The sequence below is a fragment of the Ambystoma mexicanum genome, chromosome 4q, assembly GCF_040938575.1.
Source record: "Ambystoma mexicanum isolate Mex_15411 chromosome 4q, UKY_AmexF1_1, whole genome shotgun sequence".
Taxonomy (NCBI): domain Eukaryota; kingdom Metazoa; phylum Chordata; class Amphibia; order Caudata; family Ambystomatidae; genus Ambystoma; species Ambystoma mexicanum.
The window spans coordinates 901150393-901173251 of NC_090928.1; the positions used below are offsets into that span (position 1 = coordinate 901150393).

A 22859-nucleotide genomic window follows, 5' to 3' on the forward strand; every position below is an offset into this window, starting at 1 on the left:
TAACCTTGTGATCCTCGACAACAGGACCCCTGTCCCATTGACACTGGCACAGGCCTATTGACTTTTATCCACGTTTTAGAAAGTGTCTCTTGATTTTCCTTGACAAAAGTATTGCCTATGATTTTTATCCCCAACTCTCTTCTGTTAATTCATGTGCTAAGTGTGTTTGACTACGGTAACATTTCTGCTTGCGGGTACGCTTCTCTTTCGTAAGACCGAACTGTCATTCTGTCATTACTATCAAAAAGTGATCGCGTGATAACCCCTGGTAACGTCTTTGTTTCATAACACCGGTCTGTCAAATCCAAAGGTACTTACCTTGAATTGTTCTGCACAAGGGGAATTGGTTGTGTGTAGTGTATTTGAAGTGTCCTTTTCATTTAATAGAAGTGAAGTGTTTTGTGAACAGATGGTCTAAAAAATTAATAAATGTACTTTTACTTTTTAACCAGAAACCTTGAGTCCGTGTTTGCTTGAGTCACAGTAATTGTAGTCCTTTGTGTAATCTCTAATACCTCTCATTTGCTCTTGAGATAAGTGGCTGCTCCGCTACTGCTACCACTCTAACTGTGTAGTACAGGCTTGTACCAAAGGTGAAATTGTACTACCACCTGTAGTCTTAATCTTGTGTAGTGGTCCCTAAGGGCACTGCCCAGGATTCTGCCTAACACCCCACACTGTCCAGGCTGGCAGTCAGCATGTGGGAGTGGGCCCTGGAGAACAACGTCTACCTCACGGAGGTCCACCTGCCGGGGGAATCCAACCTGGAGGCAGACAGGCTCAGCAGACTGGGAGCGGAAACTTCGACTGGCAGTTGAATGACCTAGTGCTGCAGGAGATCTTTTACAAATGGGGTCACCATCAGGTGGGCCTCTTTGCCTCCTGGGGCAACAGGAAGTGCCAACTGTTTGTCTACTGGCAGGGCCAGGGCCTGGGCTCCCTGGGCGATGCATTCCAGATCTGGTGGGACGGAATGACAGCATAAGCCTTTCCGCCCACACCGCTGATTCACAGGGTGATATGCAAGATCAAGGAGTCCCGCCACCTCAGTATCATTCTAATAGCTCCTTGGTGGCCATCCAAGCCATGGTTCTCTGAGCTTCTCAGCCTCTCTAAGAGGCTCCCATTCGCCTTCCGACGGGCCCAGCACATCTGCTGGCGCAACAGGGGGTCATAGTCATCCACCTCGCACCAGAGAAACTAGCCCTCACAGCATGGTTCCTGAACAGGTCACGTTAGGACATCTTAGCCTCTCTCAGGCTAATCTCGCTATCATACAGGGCGCCAGGAGCAAATCTACAAGGGCCCAGTATAAGAGCAAGTGGACCAGGTTCTGCCACTGGGCAGACTGTAAGGACATCTACCCTCTCGCATATTCCCTGGACGGCGCATCTCGCCCATTCAATCGTACATGTGGACACTTGCCGCACCTACTTGGCAGCCATTGGGGCTTACAGAAACTCGGAGGAGGAGAGCTTTTCCTCTTCCAACCGATTGTCAAGAAACATTTGACGGGTCTCGCCAGGCTCTACCCGCCCATCAAGAGGCTGCACCCTGTGTGGGACCTCAACATAGTCTTGGGTGCCCTGGCGCACAAACCATTTCAACCAATGGCGTCCGTGGACATTAGGCTGGTCACCATTAAGACGGCCTTGTTAGTCGGCCTCACCTCGGCTTGCAGAATTAGCGAAATCCAGGCGCTGGTCGCCTTAGAGCCATACACTACGTTTCACACGGACAAGGTAGTTCTACGGACTCGCCCAGCATTCCAACCTAAGGTGCCTTCTGCATTCCATCTGAATGAAGAAATTATGCTGGCCACGTTTTGTGCTGAGCCCAAAGACGAGGTGCAGATAGTTCTGCACTGCGTGGTTGTCAGGCGTGCCCTGAAATACTACCTGGACAGGACCTATGGCTTCCGCAAGTCGGGCGCTCCGTTTGTCACCTTCAGAGGATCAAGACCGGGGTATCAGGCCTCCAAGGCCTCCATAGCCTGTTGGATGGTCTCAGCCATCAAAAAAGCCTACGAGAGACAGCACAAGCCACTGGCGGCCAACATGCACGCCCATGCGGTGAGAGTCAAGGCAACGGCCATCGCTTTCCAGCGACATGTCCCCTCGCAAGACATAAGCAGGGGCCACCCCTTCGGCTTTCTGCAAACACTACTGTTTGGATGCTGGTTCTAGATCAGACGCGCCTTTCTTACAGGCGGTTCTTAGAAACCTGTTTGCTTAAGGTCTCCTTTCCACCCTGGGGCTACACTCAGTTGTAATCGCCCATGCAGTATTGGGGAAAGGGGATGGGACGTCAGAGTAATTATAAGTTACTCACTGTAGTGACTAACATACTCTTAGTCTTTAGTCCCCTTTCCTCCATATGTCCCACTAGCCTCCCCCCTAATAAAACTGATGTCATTAGGTAATGTTAATCTATTGTCAACGCGTCTATGGGGGCTGAGGTGTGGCACCAGAGGCGGAGGGCTGCACCCCCGCGTTCCTCTAAATTTAAATGGGAAAATGTTTTTGTTCCGTCTCCTGTCCCTTGGAAGGGACGCCCATGCAGTATGGATGAAAGGGGACTAAGGACTAAGATTATGTTGGTCATTACGGTGAGTAACGTATTTATTCAGAGCTAAAGCTGATGACTCCCATCAGTGGTACTAGTCCTCAAAAGCCATAGCTAAATTCATAGGCGTAGCAGTGCAGCAACCTGCATCTCCCACTAGCAGAGGTAGAGTATTTGAATCCTTCACTGCCTTTGTCCAGTGGGGTAAGAGGACAAGCACCCTCGGTCAAACAGAAGTCACACGGTCCAATTAGGGGAAGAGGACTAGGTACTCCCAGAGGGAGTATCTCTGCCTCAGCGTTGCCTTACATGGCTCCCTTTTGCTCAACGCCCTCCAGACATCCCTCCTCAAACCCCCTCCCCCCCTCGCCTCCGGACCCTCACCCTTTGCAGGTGGTTTGTCAGCTTTTGGCAAAGGTGCAATTCAACCGGTGCTATTCTCGGAATGAGACTGAGGCTGGTATTCAGTCTATTTTCTGGTTCCGAAGAAGGACCGAGGCATGAGTTTAATACTGGACCTGTGGCTCTTCAACCTGTACGTGTGTAGGACAAGTTCAAGATGGTAACTTTGGCCCAGATGCTCCAGGCCCTTGATCCCCAGGACTGGCTGCTGTCACTATATCTTCAAGATGCCTAATTTCTCTCTGCAGATTGATCTTAAGCACTGGAAGTACCTGTGATTTGTAGTAGATCATTGCAAATACCAGTTCAAGTTCCTTGCATTCAGTCTACCCTCACTTGCAAGGCTCTTCACTAAGCTGCTGGCAGTGGTCACTGCTCGCCGAATGAGCAAAGTCATTCATGTCTTTCCCTATTTGGGTGACTGGCTCTTCTGAGCTCTCTACCCAGACCAGTCGTTGACACATCTGTCAGATACATGCAACCTACTGCGCAGCATTGGCTTCTCTCTGATCTTAAAGAAGTCTCAGGTTTTGCCATCCTAGTCCCTATGATTTGTCAGAGTGGTTGTGGACACTCCTCTTGGCAAGGCGTTCCTGCACGAACATCTTAAATGGTTCATGTCCTCCAGTCACAGGAGAGAGTTCCGGCTTAAGCCTTCCTGCGCTTGCTGATTGTCATGACCTCCATTCTTGTAGTGGTGGTAACCCAGCTGCGCATGAGGTTGCTTCAGTGGCTTCTCGTTGTGAGTAGTCTCCATTTCAGTGGCACACATTAGACCTTTTACAGGTTTCTGCAAGAGTTTCTCAAAACCCAGCTATTGAAAGCTGCCTTGCTCCTACAATCCTCGACCGTGCTCATGGTAGCCACAGATTCATCCTTAAAACGCTGGGGTTCTCACCTGCAAGATCTGATAGTGAGTAGACTATGGTCTCCCTCAGAGTCTCAGGAGCATATTAATTTGCTAGATTTGTGGGTGATCAGGCTGGGCATAGTGGTCATCCATCCTTAAACTGTAGGACAAGAATGTGCTGCTCCTGACGCACAACACAGTGGCCATGGACTACTTCAAAAAGTGAGGTGGTATAGGGTCCTTGCCTCTGTGCAGAGAAGCAATGTGACTGTGGTTTTGAGCTCTGGACTACTACTGCGGTTCATTTTATAGGGACTGAGTACATCCTTGTGGATACCTTGAGCAGACAAACTCCGGCCTCCCACGAGTCAGAGCTCCGACAGGAAATTCTGAACAAGATTTTTTCCTGTTGAGGGACTCCTCAAGTGAGCATCTTTGCTTTCTGTGTGAACAGGGTGGGTGAGTTCTTCTGCTCCAGGGAATTTCCACGACAGGGAATTTTTATGGGGATGCACTGACATCGAGGGACGTTTAACCACCTCTATGCATTTGCGCCTATCTCCGTCATTCTGATGTTCTACAGGAGGCTGCGCCTGTTTGGGCCGAAGTAAGTTTTGATCACTCCGACTGGGCTCAGAGAACATAGTACTCGGAATTGCTGGACATTACCATATGACCTTCCTGGCACCTTCCAATGAGGGCGGATCTTCTCTTTGGTCGGAGAGGTTGGTCCACCACCCGAAACTCGGCAGCCTGTACCTTTATACTTGGCTGCTGGGAGGCTGATAAACAGGGATTGGGATTTGTCTAATGATGTCGTGGATGTGCCCCTCTAAGATTGGTTACCTGCTACATAGTCCATTTATGCCTGCAGGTGGTGTCACCTTTTTCAGCTTGATGCCTTGGGAAGGAATCTGGATTCTTTAAAACGTGTCCCATATCCTCTGTGTTGGAGTTTCTGCTTTCCTAGGCCCGTCAGGCCTGCAGGTTAGCACTGTGAAGAGATACCTGGCTGTTATCTGTTTTTTTAGAAGGACCCCTAAGTAAGACTCATTCTGCATGATCACCGTAGTAACACAGTTTTTGCAGGGATTGTGTAACGAGTTTCCCCTGAACCAGTTTGTTGTTCTGGTGTGGGATTTGAATTTAGTGTTGGACGTTTCTTATGGACGCTCTGTTTGATCCTCTGCATTCATGTTCTTTTAGGTTGCTCATTCTTAAGTTGATTTTTCTGGTAGCCATCGTTTAGATGAGATAGGTGCATGAGCACCAGGCATTATCTGTTTAACCTCCTTAGTTGGTTTTCTCAAAAGAGAAGGTGACTTTTAGAGTGAGGTTGTCCTTGCTTCTGAAGGTGGTCTTGGATTTCCATCTCTCTCAAAAGTTCCATCTTCCTGTGCTCTTTCCTACGTCTCATTCTTCCAAGGTAGAGGAGCGATGCCATCGGCTGCACCTAGTGTGGGCTTTCAGATACTACATCTCTTGGACCAGGGACACCTGGCTTTTTGTGGGTTATCCTGGTGCCCATGAAGGCTGGACTGTGAGACCAAGCAGACCCTGTCAAGATGCATCGTTCTCTGCAATCCGGATTGCTATGAACTGGCTAGTAAGGCTGTACTAAAGGGTCTCTGGGCTCATTCAACCAGAAAAGTGGCTCCCACCTCTTCCCTGCAGAATGGAGACCCTGTCCTGGACATTTGCGAAGTGGCTCCATGGGCCTCGCTTTACACATTTGCCTAACATTACTGCTTGAATTCCCAGTCAGGGCAGGATTCTCACTTTGGTAGAGCTGTCCTCCAGTGTTTTTCTGTGTAGGTGGAGTCTTCTTGCTCTCCTCCCTCCTAAATGGCGGACCTGGCAGCTAGGCGCTGGCACTTTTTCAGCTTTCCGCGTGCTCCCCGTTCTTTGTTTTCTGATCTTCACCTCCCTTCAGTGCCTTGCCTCCTCCAGCACATGTCTGCTGCGGGATGCTTCACGAGATGCGTATCCTACGATTGCTCGTTCCCGGCCTCGGACCCCCATGGGCTCTGCCTTGAATGCCTGTGACCCGACCACCGCTGGGACGTGTGTGCGGCTTGCAGCTCAGTCGGTCACCGAGGCTTGAAGAATCGTCTTTCCCGATGGAGAGAAATCTTCCATTCTCCTCCTCCCGGTTATCTTAAATAGTTTGTCGCCAGGACCCCACGTCAAGACAAGGTAGATCCTTTATTTAACAAGGCCCTTCAGCATAGAGACTCCTTTCCAGGGGCTTCCACTGCGAAGGGGACCTTGGATTCTGGTTCTGGCAGGCGTAAAGCCGTTAATGATACCAGCTCCCAAGCTGAGGGGTCCAGCAGCTCTTCCGGCCATTCCGTCGACAGACCAGTGGCCGGTAAGGCTACTGGCGCCCAGGCCGAAGGGCCCAGGGGCTCTTCCGGGCGGTCCACAGAGGGGTGTACCAGCACAGCGCCCTCTTCTGCACTAGGGTGCAAAAGATCGTTGAGTTCTGCTTCCAGGAGTCAGTTCAAAGCACCATCCAAAACGACTACTTCAGGATCTGTGGCCAGGAAGTGCCCTTCAATATCTGAACCGACACATGGTGCAGGCCTGTGCGCCCTCCCTGGGCATGGCGCCAGTCCCAAAGATGATGGACAAGTACTCGTCGGAGCCTGCGAAACCGGCGGCCTACTTGGATTCAGATTGTGGCTTCTACAAGCTCCTTCGTCTTCAGAGTGGGCCTCGCAAGAAGGTTCCAGTCCCATTCCTTCGGGAAGTGGCGGCAGGCCCTATGGCACAGGAAGATGGTCTCTGCAGGGTTACATCTACCCTTCTTGGCCTTACGGATACACGCTCCAAGCTCCTAGATGCTTGATTCAGGAAAGGAGGCCCAGCGCAGCAGAGGGCCGTGCCCCTCGAGAACTGGCACCATGTGAGGATCACTTCTTCAACCGCTTTCTCCTCCTCATGCACTCCCCCCAGATGTCGGGCCTCATCAAGGAGGGGATTCCACAGGATGTGCCTCCTAGTACTCCTCTCCTGGGTCCTCCTCCGGTCCCCCCTGGGAGTATCAATGCCGTAGCCCGTTCCTCCTCCGGACCAGGACCTGTTGGTGCTTCCGAGCCCCCCCTTCCTCCGGTACCACCCACGCCGCCTCCTCCCCCGCAGTCGCCTGTCGATGCCCTGCCATCTTCTGGTGCTGACTGGGGGGACCCCTCCAGCTCCTACGACCCAGGACCTGGACTCCCCTCGTCTGGCAAAAGTGTGGGGGGGGCGATGACGCCAGTGGCGATGACAACAAAGAGCCTTTGGGGCCGGTGAAGGCATTTCATGACTGTCTTCAGGGCCTTGCAGAGTATTTGGTGGTCCCCAGCCAGAGCAGGCCCTCCAGGAGTCGGGGATGTTGGTGGAGGTTCTTGCCTGGCACGCCAATAGTTGTGCAGGCATTCCCCGCCACAAAGATGTCCTATTGGTGGCTAGAGAGGTCAGGGAGAAGCCCTGGTTCAACGCTTAGATGAAAAAGAAATTGGACAGCCGTTTTAGGCTTTTGGATGGGCCATTCCTCCTGGCCTCCCACCCTCAAGTACACTCTTCAGCTTCAGTCGTGGCGGCAGGCTACTTGTATTCCAAGCCATCGTCCTCGTCGTCCATGGCAGGTGCCGCCTCCAGTTGTCTATCCAAGGAAGACAGTGCCCTTAATTCTTTTGGAAAACGTTATCTTAACACCGGGCTGCACTTACGCAAGGCCAACGCTGATGCCCTCCTAGCCACGGCGAACCAGAAGCTGTGGCGAGAGATTGGGGAATTCTTGCCTGACCTGCCTCTGGAGAGACAGGCCTCCTTCAAGGCCTGTCTGGTGGAGGCCCATGCAGTTGCGCAGGATCTCACTGAGTCTATCGACACAGCAAGCAGAGGTCTGTGCCTGGGGGTCGAGATGAGACGGACGGTATGGATGCATGCCACGAAATGTTCTTCGGATGTGCAGGAGAGGATCTTGGACCTTCCATTTGAGGGGTGACAGACCTTTCTCATTCGTCCACTGAGGACAAGCTGACGAAAAAGAAGACCTCTACGCAGACTGCTAAATTCTTGGGCGTCCTGACCACACCAGGGCAAACGTCCTTCTCTCAGACCCAGGGCAGGCCTGACGTCAAGCCCGCTCCTTCAGCGGCTTCAAGGGGTGTAGGGACTGCGGTGCACAGCGGCCAGGCAGGTCATCCAGCGACCACAGGAGGAAGCAGCAGAGGACATTACAGGGGTTTTTCTGCCCCCACCCCCTACTCCGCTCCCACCTCAGATGCCAAAAAGCAATGACATAGCGGTCAGGGAACACAGCTTGCCTGTAGGGGGCCGGCTGGCTCTCTTCACATACAGCTGCAAGCGTGGTTTCAAGAGTCCTTGGATTTCGATAGTCCCCACGGGCTTCAGTCTTCCACTTCCGTTTCCTCTAACTTCGTCTCCTCCCTGCTTCAGATAGGGTCCCTGGTGCTGATGCAGGAAATCCTCTCTTCTTTGGACATGCAGGCGGTGGAGCCGTTTCCTCAGTCAGACAGAGGCGACCGCTTCTACCCCAGGATTTTTGCATTACCCAAGAACAACCAGGCTGGTCTCAGGGTAGTCCTGGACCTGTCATTCCTCATCCTATCTTTACCGCTCAAACGCTTGAAGATGATCACCCCGGCACACATACCAGAGTCTCTGTGCGCAGGGGACTGGATGTGTTCCCTAGACCTCAAGGATGCGTACCTTCATGACCCCATCTACCATCCACACCAGAAATGTCTGCGGTTCACGATTACATTGCACCACTTCACCCCTTGTGTGTTCACAAAAATCATGAATGCAGTGGTTGGTCCCCTCTGCCTGGAGGGCCATCATTTATACCCTAATTTGGACAACTGGCTGGTGAGGGCCAGCTTGCCCGAGGGGGCGGTGCACTCCTGCTGACGGATGTTCTTCATCAGCTGGGGTTCTCCCTCAACCGGCCGAAGTCGCAGTTGACTGCCGCCCAGGACCTGGTGTTTCTTGGGGTACGCTGGTACACAGTGGTGCAGCAGGTGTTCCCCCACGTCCGAAAGGCTCCTGTCCATCCGCAAGGCGATGGAGGACTTTCTGGCCAATTCGACCACCTCGGCATGGTGGTTCCAGCACCTTCTGGGCTTGATGGCATCTTGCATGCTCACAATTCGGCACTCCCGCCTCAAGATGAAACGACACCAGCTCCATCTGGTGGCCAACTGGGACCAGGACACAGGGTCGCAGTTGTACACGGGGTCCCCCTGTCCCTCCTTCTGGATCTTCACTGGTGGCTGGTGGACTGCAGTGGGAGTCCCCTTCACCCTGCCGGAGCCCACTTTGATGGTGAATACGGATTCCTCCCTCTCGGGCTGGGGGGCTTTTCTGAAGGGCTACTCGATCCATGGCACATGGTCCAGAACGGCAGACTTCCTGCATATCAATTTGCTCCCACTCAGGCCGGTGGGCCTGGTGCTCAAGGCCCTTCTATCATTCATCAGGGACAAGGCCGTACTGGTCAGGAGCGACAATTCCATTACAGTGCTCTACTTGAACAAGCAGGGTGGCACCCGTTCCCCCCTCCTGTGAATGGAGATGGTGTCAATTTGGGAATGGCCCCTGTCGGAGGGGATATGGATATCCTCGTTCTATCTCCCAGGGGACAGCAATGTGGAAACGGACAAGCTCAGCCGCCTGGGGTAAAACACCTACGAATGGGAGTTACACATCAACTGTTTGTTGCGCCTGTTCCAGAGATGGGGGTTTCCGGATCTGGACTTATTTGCATCTCCTCAGAATGCCAAGTGCCCCTTGTTTTCTTCTTGGGCAGGACTGGGTCAGGGGTCTCTGGGGTATGCGTTATAGCTCTGCTGCCTCGGCCGCAGGTGCTATGCGTTTCCTCCTCCGTTGCTCCAGCATACTCTCCACAAATTCTGATCCTCAGTGAGTTGCAGCCTCATCCTGATGACCCCCCACTGGCTATTGATGACTTGCTTCTCGGTTCTTGTAGCAGTTGTGCTCCCAGGGGCCTGTCCATCTCCCAATCACCATCAGGGGCTTTCTGATGCAGCAGGGCGGGGCAGTGAAGCACCCGACCTCAGCCAGGCTGGCCCTCGAGGCTGGTTCCTGACCAGTTGAGACTGCATCATTCCCAGTTCTCAGATGACAACTGGGACATCGTACAGGAGGCAGTCTATGGGCTCTCCGTACAAGAGCAAGTGGACCAGATTCTGCCACTGGGTTTACGACAAGGGGCTGGACCCCCTTAACTTCTCCCTAGATGATGTGCTTTTACTGCACATCTCGCTCATTCTGGCGTTCAGTTCGATACCTGCCACACCTATTTGGCAGCCATTGGGGCCTACAAAAATTTGCCAGAGCACATTCTTTCAATGGCTAACCCAGTGGTTAAGGCTCACCACAAGGGGTTGTCCAGGATTTTTCCTCCGGTCCATAGGCCACGCCCGGTCTGGGACCTCAGCGTGGTTATGGCGGCTTTACAGCATAAGCCCTTTGAGGCGATGGCCTCGGTGGACATCAGGCTGGTGACACTCAAGGCAGTGCTGTTAGTGGTGCTCACTTCGGCACGCAGGGTCAGCGAGCTGCAGGCTCTGTCGTGCGGGCCCTTCACCACTTTTTATAACGACAAGTTCATCTCGTGCACTCATCCAAACTTCTTGCCCAAGGTGGTCTCTCCATTCAGTTTGAATCAGGACATCTGCCTGCTGGTGTTCTTTTTGAATCCTCAGTCGGAGGCTGAAATGGCTTTGCATTCCTTGGACCTAGCGAGAGTGCTCAAGTTCTACCTCTCCTGGACAAAACCTTTCAGGAAGTCTGAGGCGTTGTTCATCACCTTTTGGGGGCTTGTCTCCCGGCACCCAGCTTTCCAAAGCATCTATAATACGTTGGATGTCCAGGCCAGTTGGAGGCTTATACGGCCATGGATAAGGCGATTCCCTAGGGGACCCATGCCCATGCAATCAGAGCTTCTTGGGAAGTCATCAGCAGAGAAGCTACCTGGGACATTCCGTCGGCATTCTGTAAGCTCTATTCCCTGGATACCAGCTCCAGGTGGGATTCAGAGTTGGGTCAGGCGGTTCTGATGAAACTTTTTGCTGCTTCTTAAGTATAAGACAGGTTGTCACAGCTCCACCCAATGGTCTTTTTTGATGGAATCACCCATAAGGATGAAGAAAGGGGACGGAATGTATGAGTAAAGTTACTCTCTGTAGTGGCTAGAGTACTCATAGTCCTTAATCCCCTGTCATCTATACGCCCCACCCACCTTCCCCCGCTGGTGTGCCAGGGACTAAAATATTCAGCATAGCCAGGTGTGTAAAAAGGAGACTGAGGGAAGATGCCAGAGGGCAGGGTCTCTCGGGCGTTCCTGTGCAGCGCCATCACACTATGCTAAATTTAAAGGTGATGCTCACTTTTTTGCTGCTAAAAGTTCCGGTACTGTCCCCATGTTGGGGGACGCCCACAAGGATGGGGGAAAGGGGACTAAGGACTAGGAGTACTCTAGTCAGTACACTGAGTAACTTTTTCTGACATGCACTTATGTGATTGTATGTGGCATGGGAAGTGCCTTTTATCTGTCTGCTACATGCAATCACCTTGATCGTAATACCTACGTCATATAACGTGTGAAATCAATGCTGAATTTTAACAGCTATTTTAAAAATATATTTTAAACCTAAGTTCCTGCTGAAGTTTGAGAATTATTAAGGCGCACGTCAACTGATTAGTAATTGTGTAAAAGTACTAAGCTAATTTATCTGTTTTACTAATTTTAAAACACTTGTGTTTCTCTAAATTAATTTCATTTGCCGGCCAATTTTTGAGGCAGGTTCGAGAACATGAAATGGATGTATGGAAGATTGTGTTCAAATATTTACATTTAAACTAGTTTGTGAGCAAGTGAAAAAAGATTTGCATTGAGTACCATAGATCATGTCAGATAAAAACGTGATCTGATCCATGTTTCGGTTGCATTTTGGGGTCGTACTGCAGTCACCCCACACATCCTATTACCTATGCCACAGCCACATTTGTGTTTCATTTTTAATTTGTATTCAAACTTTTTCTTCACTTAGCTGAATTATTTTGGGACAAAACATTGCAGAAGTAGTGATAACAGACTAGGTCTTCAGACTAATGGCTGACCCTCTCTTTCCATCTTCATCTCCCGCCACCTCACCTGCTAATCGTCCTGAAGGCACTACAAGGCAGAACTCTTCTATTTTGTGGTTACAGACGCCCAAGGAAAATGGTAGGGAACCAAATTCACAAGCTACTCTGTGGTTTAATCCTTCCCTGAAAACACTTAAATGGGTCAAAAGAAGAATGGGGCACCTCTGAATCAAACATAAACCAGAAAATATGTTATATTCTACAGCACTAAATAAATATAAAAAGGTTATTTTGTGTGCTAAAAATATTTTAAACAGGCAAAATTGAATTTGCTGCAAATACACTTTGTACCCTCTAAAATTTGGTTAACAGATTAACAATCCCTATAACTGATTTCCTTCTATTACCCCGTCTTTATGTCAGTATCGGTAACCTAACCTGTTTTTTATTGTAAACAATCTGAAAAGTTAAACAGTCTGGTTGTGACTGATAAGTGCTTAGACTCTGTTTCTTCTTCCCCCTTCATTCTCATCTATGTCCTCTTCAACTGTATCCACTTTATCATTAGTGAACTCCTCTGACACTGAAGGACTCCTAAAACTATTCGAACCTACCAACTTGGGTGCCGATCCCACCCCAGCTGGTTATTGGTTCAGCATCCTGCACCCTTCTCCAAGTAGATTGCACAATTAATCATTGCTAGCTTGACCTCGGGGATAGTCTCACTTTCCTGGAAGGCAGGAATAATAGCTCCCCTTATGAAACAACCTCCCTTGGACCACACTGTGCTGGATAATTTTAGGGCCTGTTACAAATATTCCTCTGTTGCCCGCAATCATGGAGAAAGTAGTGGTCTTCCAATTACAGACCCATCCAGATATGCATCAATGCCTCCCCATATATCAATCAGGCACTACGTTATCGGGAAATCATGGATCGGGGAGGGGGTGGCACGCTTCCTCAGGTGATGTTAGATCGATCAACTGCCTTTGATAAGGTGAGGCACGCCTCCCTCCTTCACATCTTATCCACGGCTATCCATCTTTTCTGGTGCACATATAACTGGTTTAGATCTTTTCTGTTCTTCTATGTTGCATGTGCCCTACCCAGAGGGCTCCCCACTCTCCCACATACTCATCAACCTATACCTGACTCTGTTCTTCATTCAACTATGGTATCGCCTTGGTGGTGGTGCAGTCTTAAGCGGATGACACGCCAGTGTATGTTGAGGTGCAAAAGAAGGGGTGGGATTCCCATCCTTTATTTGGTTTCCTGAGTATCATCCAAGCCTGGACTAGTGATTACCACTCATGGCTTAAGAGTTACAAAACAAAGGTGATCTTTATTTTGTGTCAAGAAACGCGGACTGATGCACAATATTCAGATCTTTCTCTTGTTTGGCCTTCATTTAACCTTGAGCATAAAGGTAAAAAGTGTCACGGTCCCATTTGACATTGCCATGTCCCTAAGGCAACGTCAGTGGACAGCAGCTGCTTTCACCACCTCATATTTTTATAAAAGGTCATGCTACTGCTTGCCCATCACCACCATGTGCTAATCAGGGGGGCAATGGTGAATTCTCATTTAGGTAATGCCAATGGCGTATAGCCCGGCCTTTGGCCACTGAGATAAATAGGAGTAGACAGAATTCTGCTCTAAGACTCATCTGTGGTCTCTACAAAAAAGATCATATGCCAGGAGTCAGACCATCTCTTCTTTGGCTGAGTATATACAGAATAGAATATATTTTAACATTGCCTGCATAGCCTTTAATTGTGACAATAATCTAGCTACTTAGTGTCCTAGAATGAAACTTCATTGCTATAAACATTCCTGTCCTTAACAAATTCTAGTTGGTTCCTTTTCTGTTTTTCCTCATTGTGGTTTTTTCAAAATTGGGTTGCTATTTCGAAGTCGAGGCAGCTTAAGCCTGGAATGCACAGCATATACATCTGCATACCCTTAAGTCAATCACAGCCTTCAGGTCCCAACTAAAATCTTTCTGGTTTCACTAGCAGTAGAATGACCAGTGCCCAGAGACCTAATGGGGTATGGGAGAGCCATATAGGTGCTGTTAATCAATGAGTATTTGAGTTGATGAGGGCATATGTCAAGGTGTCATATTGTCGGGGAAAACCTGTTTCATATCAGACTGACATGTTATGTTGCTTCCAATTATGCAAACTGGATAGAAAAAGTACGTGAAAATGCAGAATTAAACAGGTTATGTATTTTGAAAAATGCTTCTTGTTTGTGCTGTAGGTAAGGAATTCCTCTACACTGTTGTTCAGCACCTTGATCACACGAATATTTGGTGTTAAGAGGGGAAAGGATGAGAATTCCAAAAAAAACAGGTATGCTCCCTTTAAAGTTACTGGTTCTTACTCTTGTGCATTTATGTTGTCCATAATGATTCCTCAATATCCATATTTGTTTTAAACTGTAGTCGGTTGTACTTTCTTAAGGCCAACATCTAGAGTGTTGGGCCTGCTGGTTTCTTGCCATACAAGCACCCTCAGTTCTAGTTTGGGCATTCACCTCTCAGTAGGGTTTAGTCACTCAGTTGGTTATTTGGGACATTAGTATGTAGCTACTGAACGTTAATATTTATGAAAAACGTATTCGTGAAATTTTTTAGCTTCCTTGAAAATCTAGAAAATTGGCAGTGTGGTCCTTGTACTCTGAGTGATTCTCTGCTTGAGCTAGACCCTTATTTCAATGCTTGTGTTATTGATGTGGGGTTTGAGTGGACTGTGAGCCATTGAGGTGGGAGACTACGCCTTTTGGGTCTGTTGAATTTTTCTAAACTGTCACCATTAAATTTGCTTTCAAACATGAGATTGTGTGGCTCAGCTTACTGTGATAGAACGTCATCTAGAGGAGGAACTGACTCGTCACTGCTCTCACATGACGTATGATCATCGATATCAACTGCTGCGCCATTGAGCATTTGGAAGTTCTGGTGAGTGTGGTCTCGGTTTGTGATGCCAGTGGGGTAAACCAAGCAGTCTGGACCCTGCCACGTTGATTTCTGCTATTTTGCTTTCAGAGACCGCAATGGGACACACCCTGATGCCTTCACATGTTAGATGACCCACTGGGGTGATTCCATATGGATGAGCGCATGCTCCGAGCCACTCATTCTGCAGGGATGGCAGGAATTTGGGCTGAAACATAACCACTATATATTTTGGTGTGTCCCCAAGGAGTCAAATGCTGGCAAACAATGTACCACGTTAACAAATATGCCATAACATAACTTTACAATCTAGAGACTGCCTCTTTATTTATCAGTGGCTTTATTTTCTCATCTCCATCCTATGCACAATGCTTCCTTCTCATACTCCTATGTCCCATCCCCTTTCCTCCATACTGCATGGGCGTCCCTCGCTAGGGACAGGAGACGGAAACTTTTTCACCAGAAAAAACCTTCCTCCCCTTTAAATTTAGAGGCGCGCAGTGGCATGGCCCTGGGAGGATGCACTCCCCTGACTCCGCCAACCAGCGCCACTCCTTAGTCCCCTTTTCCGCGTCGACGGGAACGGGCTGATTTCACCAGCGCTCCTGGGTTTGGCTTCGGCCTTGTAATGCCACGCGCTCTTCCCCGGATACTTTCTTCTGTCATTTTGTCTTCTTTTTATCAATCAGGTACTTGGTCCTCTTGTGCCATGCTCCTCCCCAGCACATGTCGAAGTCAGTGGGCTTCAGCAGGTATCCAGCCTGCGAAGGGCTCTTCCCTACATCCGATCCCCACACACTATGCCTCTGTTGCCTTGCCCCCGACCACGGCTGGGAGGGTTGTACCGCGTGCAACTTGCTTACATCGCATGCTCTAAAGAACAGGCTAGCTCAGTGGAGGGAGGTCTTCGAGAGGTCGCCTCCAGAGGACTTGGAGGACTTCGTCAGACATAAGTCAAGGCCGCCTTTTTCCATCACACCCCGCAAGGGCGACTCCTTCCCAGAGAAATGCCAGAGCGGGAGCATCCTATCAGGTTCTCGCACCAGCACTGGTACCGAGGCTATTTCAGCTACCGGCTGCCAGGCTGAGGGGTCATTAGATCCTTCCGGAGACAGTGCTGAGGGACTGCAAGGTTCTTTTACTGGGTGTATACCCGAGGGTCTACGCCCTAGTACCGGCCAGATGTCAGAGGGGGCACCAGCACGCAGCACTACCAGTGATACTACCGAGGGCAACACACCTACCAGGCCCCGTCTTGAGGTGCAGAGTATATCTCATGCTCCACTGCCAAGAGTACTGGAGGAGGCCGGGCCCAGTGAGCCAAGCACCACGACTTTGGTATGTGGCACGCAGCTCAACAAGATGGCTGCTACGCCACACAAGATGGCCCCTCGTCCGATACCGCCCCTTGAAACGGAGCTGGTGGGAGAACGAGTTAAAAGGTGGGACTGGTGTCAACCAGGTACGTGGCCTACAGCTTATCCATCAGCATCGCAGGGCAGGTTTACACCGCAACCGGCTAGACAGAGTACGCACCAGTTCCAGCAGCCGCCCGTTACCCTATCAACATCACCTGCCACCCCACTGGCCTGTGAGGATAGGTTCTTTGAAAAGTTCCTCACTCTCATGAGATCTCCTCAGATGGGGACCATCCTTCGGGATGTGACCAGGGACATTCTCCCTCTGTCCCCTCCGCCTGCGCCTATAGTCATTCCTCCAATGGCTCCAGCGCCGCAGGCCCCGGGACAGCCCCTGCTGCCTTTGCCGGATGCTTCGATTCGGCTCTCCTGCCTTCCACAGTTCAGGCGGTTCCACGCCAGCCTCTGCTGCAGCATCTGGCTCCGGTCTCCACACCACAGCCCTCTGCACCCAGCACTCCTCCACCCGCTCCGGACCAGCCGGATACCCTTGTGGACACTGACAAAGAAGAAGATCCAGACACTCTGTCGTCAGCCAAGGCCTTCCACGAACGGCTTGCAGGTTTTGCAGAGCACTTGGGGCTTCCTTAACCTGAGGTTGAACAACCGGGGGGATTGCGGGGCAGCGGTCCTGGCCGAGGTCCTCTCTCTACGCCCCATGGCTAGAACGGGGATCCCGATGCAGAAGGACGTTGTCACCTTGGCCAAAAAGGGGTGGCTTAAGCCCCACTCGGCCCAGCCTGTCAATCGGCGCCTCGGCACCAAGCATAGGCAAATAGAGGGGGATTCACTCTTGCTGTCGGCACACCCTCAACCGCACTCTTCTGTGATCGCTACAGCGTCACTCTACTCAAAGCCTCAGTCGTCCTTGGCGACCTCGTCCTCGGCGCTGAAAGATCTTGGAGGCATAAGGGAAGAAGCTCTATTCCAAGCTCTAGTTCAACGCGTCACTGCATCTCCGTCAATTCAACGCAGATGCCATGCTGGTAGCCGTTAACCAGAGGCTTTGGCGGGAAATAGCTGACTACCTTCCAGAACTTCCGGTGCAGAGCTAGGCACGTTTAAAGGCAGGACAGGCAGAAGCTAAATTGGTGGTGCAAGAAATTATGGAGTCCACAGTGGCCCACATCGACACCTCTAGCCGGGCCGTATGCATTGCCATGCACATGAGAAATACTGCCTGACTTCGGGCTACTAAATTCAACCCAGACGTCCAGGAGCGCATATTGGACCTTCCATTCGAGGGTGGTGACCTCTTTCACTCCAGCACTGATGAGAAGCTGGATAAAAATAAAAACAGTTCCCAAACTGTGAAGTCTTTATCTATCCTTACGAAGGCCATGCCTAAGGCATACACCCAGTCACATCCAAGCTCCGATAAGAAGCGAGCGTTCGGCGGGTTCCGGGTCTTCCAAGAACAGAGGTCTGAGCAGCCTGACCGTTCTGAGTCAGCACCAGCGCAAACAACAAAGGAGGGTGGGGGGGGCAAGGGCTTGTTTCAGTCCCCCATCCTCCGCAACCGCCTCAGAGGGAAAGAAGGCATGACGTGCCCCTTTGGTTCTACGTGTCTCCGGTGGGGGGCAGACATGCCCTTCACACACAGTTTTGGCGTCAGAAGTTCGCAGACCCCTGGTTCCTCTCCGTAGTGTCCATGGGGCACTGTCTACTGATTCCTCCCTCCTCCCTTCTACTCCAACAGATTGGGACAGCAACTCTGCTGGCGGAAATCTGGTCGCTTGTTGAGAGCCATGCAGTGGAAGATGTCCCAGCCTCCCAGCAAGGCTTGGGCTTCTACTCCAGGATTTTCGCCATGCAAAAGAACCAGGCTGGCCTGAGAGTTGTGTTAGACCTCTCCACCCTCAACCTCTCCCTCCCGGAGAGACTGTGCAAGGGAGACTGGATGTGCTCCCTGGATCTGAAGGACGCTTATCTACACGTCCCTATTTGGTAGCCTCATCGATCCTTTCTGAGGTTCAGGATCATGGGCTACAATTTCCGATACAAGGTTCTACCCTCCGGCCTCAGCTCAGCCCCAGGGTGTTTACCAGACTAATGAATGCAGTAGCGGCCCTCCTCAGGTCTCAGAGCCACCATGTTACGGTTTCGGGACCCCATGCCCGTTTCCGGGCTTACTAGTCCCGGGTGCGTAAGTTCGCTTCTCACAGGACTCAGCATTTCGCTTGCCTGTTCCTTCACCGGTGGCAGTTGCCTTGGAGACACTCTGCTGCAACAACGCTTTGTTCAGGAAAGCAGTTAGCTCACTACTTTGGCTCTGGTGCTTCGTCGATCTACTTGACCTGTGTCTGCCTTTCGACTCCGTACGCCTGCTGATTCTGTGCCTTACCTGCCGTGCCCAATTCCACCTTCTGTTTGTTACTGCCACACCAGTGCTGACCAGAGTTACCATGCGGACCTCAACACGGATTCCTCTGAAATTGGTTACATCCCATTGTTTCTACTTTTTACCTTCCTCGAAGACACTTCAGAACCTGGTTGGAACATTTCAGCTTCAAGACCTCGTGCACATACGGGACGCCTTGCTACCACTTTTCTGTGCACCATCCCAGAATTAGTGCATCCCTGGTGCCGCCCGGGAAAGAACCTAACTAACCTTCCTTGTTTGTTATTTTTTCCTTTTCGTTGGTTGTTCCTCCGGATTCTTCCTGCTATGGTCATCCTCCTTGTCATATCCATCATTCCAATACCCACTGGTAAGATCTTACCCTCTTCTTCTACTGGGCCGTACTTTGCTATACTCCCCTAGTATAGATAGTGATACCTCTTGTTTTCTATTAGGAATCTGTGTCCAGATATTGCCGCCTTCTTGCCCTGCTACCTGAACGCCCTAGAGAGCGGAACAAGGTAATTTCTTAAGACAAAAAGTATTCACTTATATTCTCTGTGCATTCCAGTAACCATTGTGCTTTGCCTTTGCAGCCTGGTATCGTGGCAGTGTGTTCTCCCGCTCTTTCATTTGATTTACCACTCTGGCTGTTTTGGTTTACGCATCAGAGGGGCGTATCAAGGGAAAGAGTTCCTTCAAGTGAGGAGACCTGGGTTAAGTAAAAACCCATGTTCTTCAATTGGACTACTAGGAGTCCAGCACTCATCCTGAATCACCATCTGTGTTTCCCAGTCTGTGAGTGACACACCACGTCTACCCTTACCTGGATGACTGGCTTGTCAGGGCGAGATCTCCGGAGGTGGTGCATCACACTTCCTCCGCTCTTATGACCACTCCCCACGAGCTGGGATTTTCTGTCAACCTCAAGAAGTCTCACACGCAGCCTACGCATAGCCTGACCTTTCTGGGACACGAGCTCCGAGAGAGTTTTCCCCTCGAGAGGTGACCCTGGCCTGGTGGTTCCAGCATTTACTGGGGATCATGGCAGCGGTCCTACTGGCCGTCCCCCACACGAGTCTCAAGATGACTAGATTACAGCTGCACTTCTCAGCCTCATGGAATCAGGAGCGGGAATCCCAAGTGGAGCTTGTCAGCATTCCTCCTTCTCTCCACTCAGTCCTCAACTGGTGGTCCAGGGACAGCAACCTGAGGGCTGGCAGGCCCTACCGGCAGGCACCCCCTCAAGTCGCCATCACCACGGATTCCTCCCTGGAAGGCTGGGGGGCTACGCTGGACAACCACAGTGTCCATGGATTATGGTCCCTGCTGGGGCAGGAATCTCATATCATCTGGCTGGAGCTAAAGGCTGTTTGGCTAGCTCTCAAGGCATTCCTTCTGCTCATTGGGGTCAAGGTCATCCTCATCCAGACAGACAACTCCACCAGCAAGTATTATGTCAACAAGCAGGGTGGCACCAGGTCCGCTCCACTGTGCGGCCTACCGGTCAGCATGTGGGAATGGGCCCTGGAGAACAACATCTACCTGACTGCAATCCACCTCCCGGGGGAGTCCAACCTGGAAGCGGACAGGCTCAGCAGAGTGAGAGCAGACAATTACGAATGACAATTGAACAATCAGGTCCTGCTTAGGGTCTTCACCAGATGGGGGTATCCTCATGTCCACCTTTTTGCCTCCTGGTCCAACAGGATGTGCCAGCAGTTCACATCCTGGCAGGGGCAAGGACCCGGCTCCTTGGCCGACGCATTCCAGATACAGTGGATCGGCATGACAGCATATGCATTCCCTCCCACACCCCTGATCCACAGGGTGATCTGCAGGATAAGAGAATTGTGTCACCTCTGCATCATTCTGATAGCTAGGTGGTGGCCGGCAAGACTTTGGTTCTCGGAGCTCCTCAGCCTCTTGGACAGGCCACCCATTCACCTGCCGCTGGGCCCAGCTCACCTCCTCTTGCAGCAGGGGGCATGGTCATACACCGCGCTCCGCAGAAATGAGCCCTCTCAGTCGTGGTTCCTGCGCAGGTCACACTGAAGCATCTGAGCCTGTCTCAGGCTAACCTGGACATCATTCAGGGTGCTAGGAGCAGAACTACTAGGACCCAGTACAAGAGTAAATGGACCAGGTTCTGTCACTGGGCAGACTCCAAGGAGATCGACCCCCCTTACTTGCACATTGGACAATGCGCTCTCAGTCTCGGCACACCACGCTCACTCAGGGGTGCAAGTAGACACCTGCCGCGCCTACTTGCTAGCCATAGGTGCCTACAGGAATTCTGAGGAGGAGGTCTCCTCCTCCCCCAACCCGGTGGTTAAGCGGCATCTGGCGGGCCTCACCAGGCTCTACCCGCCCATCAAGAAGCCACACCCTGTGTGGGATCTCAATGTAGTGTTGGGCACCCTGGCGCACAAACCCTTGGAGCCAATGGCGTCCGTGGACATCAGTTTGATCATAATTAAAACAGCTTTGTTGGTGGGTCTCAGTTCTGCTCGCAGAGTCAGCGAGATCCAAGCTCTGGTGGAATCAGAATCCTATACTGCTTTTCACAAGGATAAGGTGGTCCTGAGAATGCACCCCGCGTTCCTACCTAAGGTGGTCTCTGCTTTCCATCTACACGAGGAGCTAGTTTTACCTACGTTTTTGCCGATCCTAAGGACGATGCTCAGAGGGTCTTGCAATGTCTGGATGTCAGACGCGCTCCGAAATTCTATCTGGACAGGACCAAGAGCTTCTGCAAGTCGGACGCTGTGTTTGTCACCTTCGGGGGGTCAAGGCCAGGTTATCAGGCATCCAAAGCCTGTATAGCAAAGTGGATGGTTTCGGCCATCAAGGGGGCCTATGAGGGGCAGCACAAACGACTTCCAGCTAACATGCACGCCCATGCTGTCAGAGCCAAGGCCACAGCCATAGCTTTCCAGCGGCAGGTCCCGTGGCAGGTCGTCAGCAGGGCGGGCACTTTGGCCACCCCTTTGGTTTTCTGTAAACACTACTGTTTGTCGCCGGCTCTAAATCAGACGCAGCTTTCGGACAGGCGGTTTTGAGGCACTTGTTCGCTTAAGGAGGGTCACCTCTCCACCCTGGGGCTACATTATCACCCATGCAGTATGGAGGAAAGGGGACGGGACGTAGGAGTAATTAATAGTTATTCACTGTAGTGACTAACATACTCCTAGTCCATAGTCCCCTTTCCTCCAAACGTCCCACCATCCTCCCCCCTAATAATACTGGTGTCATTAGGCAATGATAATATTGTCGATGCGTCAATGGGGACTGAGGAGTGGCGCTGGTGGGTGCGTCAGGGGAGCCCGTGCTCCCAGGGCTGTGCGCCTCTAAATTTAAAGGGGAAGAAGGTTTTTTCCTGGTGAAAAAAGTTCTTTCTCCCCTCCCTAGCGATGGATGCCCATGCATTATGGAGGTCAGGGGGCTGTGGACTAGGAGTACGTTAGTCACTATGGTGAGTAACTATTAATTTTCTTTTTGGTTCTCAGGGATTCTGTGGCAGGGGTTTGCTCACTTGATCCTAATACTTCAAGATCTTTCTCTATACTAAGGCTTCCTCTGACAAACATCTGCTGATCCTTTCTCGCATGCTGTAAAGAATTTAGGGGACTCTATGGGCGTTGGTGTCCACTGCCATTCTAATACTTATTTGCAATGTTATGCTATGAGGCACACTTTAAATTTAATGTGTATTCTTCCAATTGAATCATATTGCCTTGTGTGGTGGGTCAGAAGGAGGAGACAGACTGACTTTCCATTTAAAAATATGCAAACTCTTATCTTTCCCTAAACTATGTATGCAATCTACCTAACAAAACTAAGGTGCTTGTCAGTCGTCAGTGCATGTCCCAAATCAGATTCAGTCCGCTGTCCAAAACTACGCTATTCTGGCCCGACCACTGTAATAATAACTTATGGGCAGGAGAATGACTCCCTTCTCCTGTTGTCTGTGTCTTCCCTAAGTTCAGTTCAATGCGGCACACGTTGATATCTCTTTGCCACCACTCTCATTAATCTATACAGTTCTTCTACTGGACTTTTTTTTATTCACACAACAGTCTTTCCTGTCTGTCATATATTCTTTTTCCCCTTGTTGGATACAAACTGTAGAGTTCCAAAGCTCATTCACCCTTCCTTTTTAATACTCCTCCTATACTGGGACAAGTGGGAACGTTCCAG

The 22859-nt window shown here is 50.7% G+C and overlaps 1 protein-coding gene across 3 annotated transcripts in view; it reads left to right on the plus strand.

The window, feature by feature from the left end:
- The window catches only part of THADA (THADA armadillo repeat containing), a 2999906-nt gene that overhangs the window by 1723035 nt on the left and 1254012 nt on the right, over positions 1-22859 (plus strand). For all 3 annotated transcript variants that reach the window (XM_069608464.1, XM_069608463.1, XM_069608465.1), the window contains exon 26: positions 14204-14295. In XM_069608464.1, the coding sequence (XP_069464565.1) occupies positions 14204-14295 (92 nt within the window). The remainder of the gene's footprint in view (positions 1-14203; positions 14296-22859) is intronic.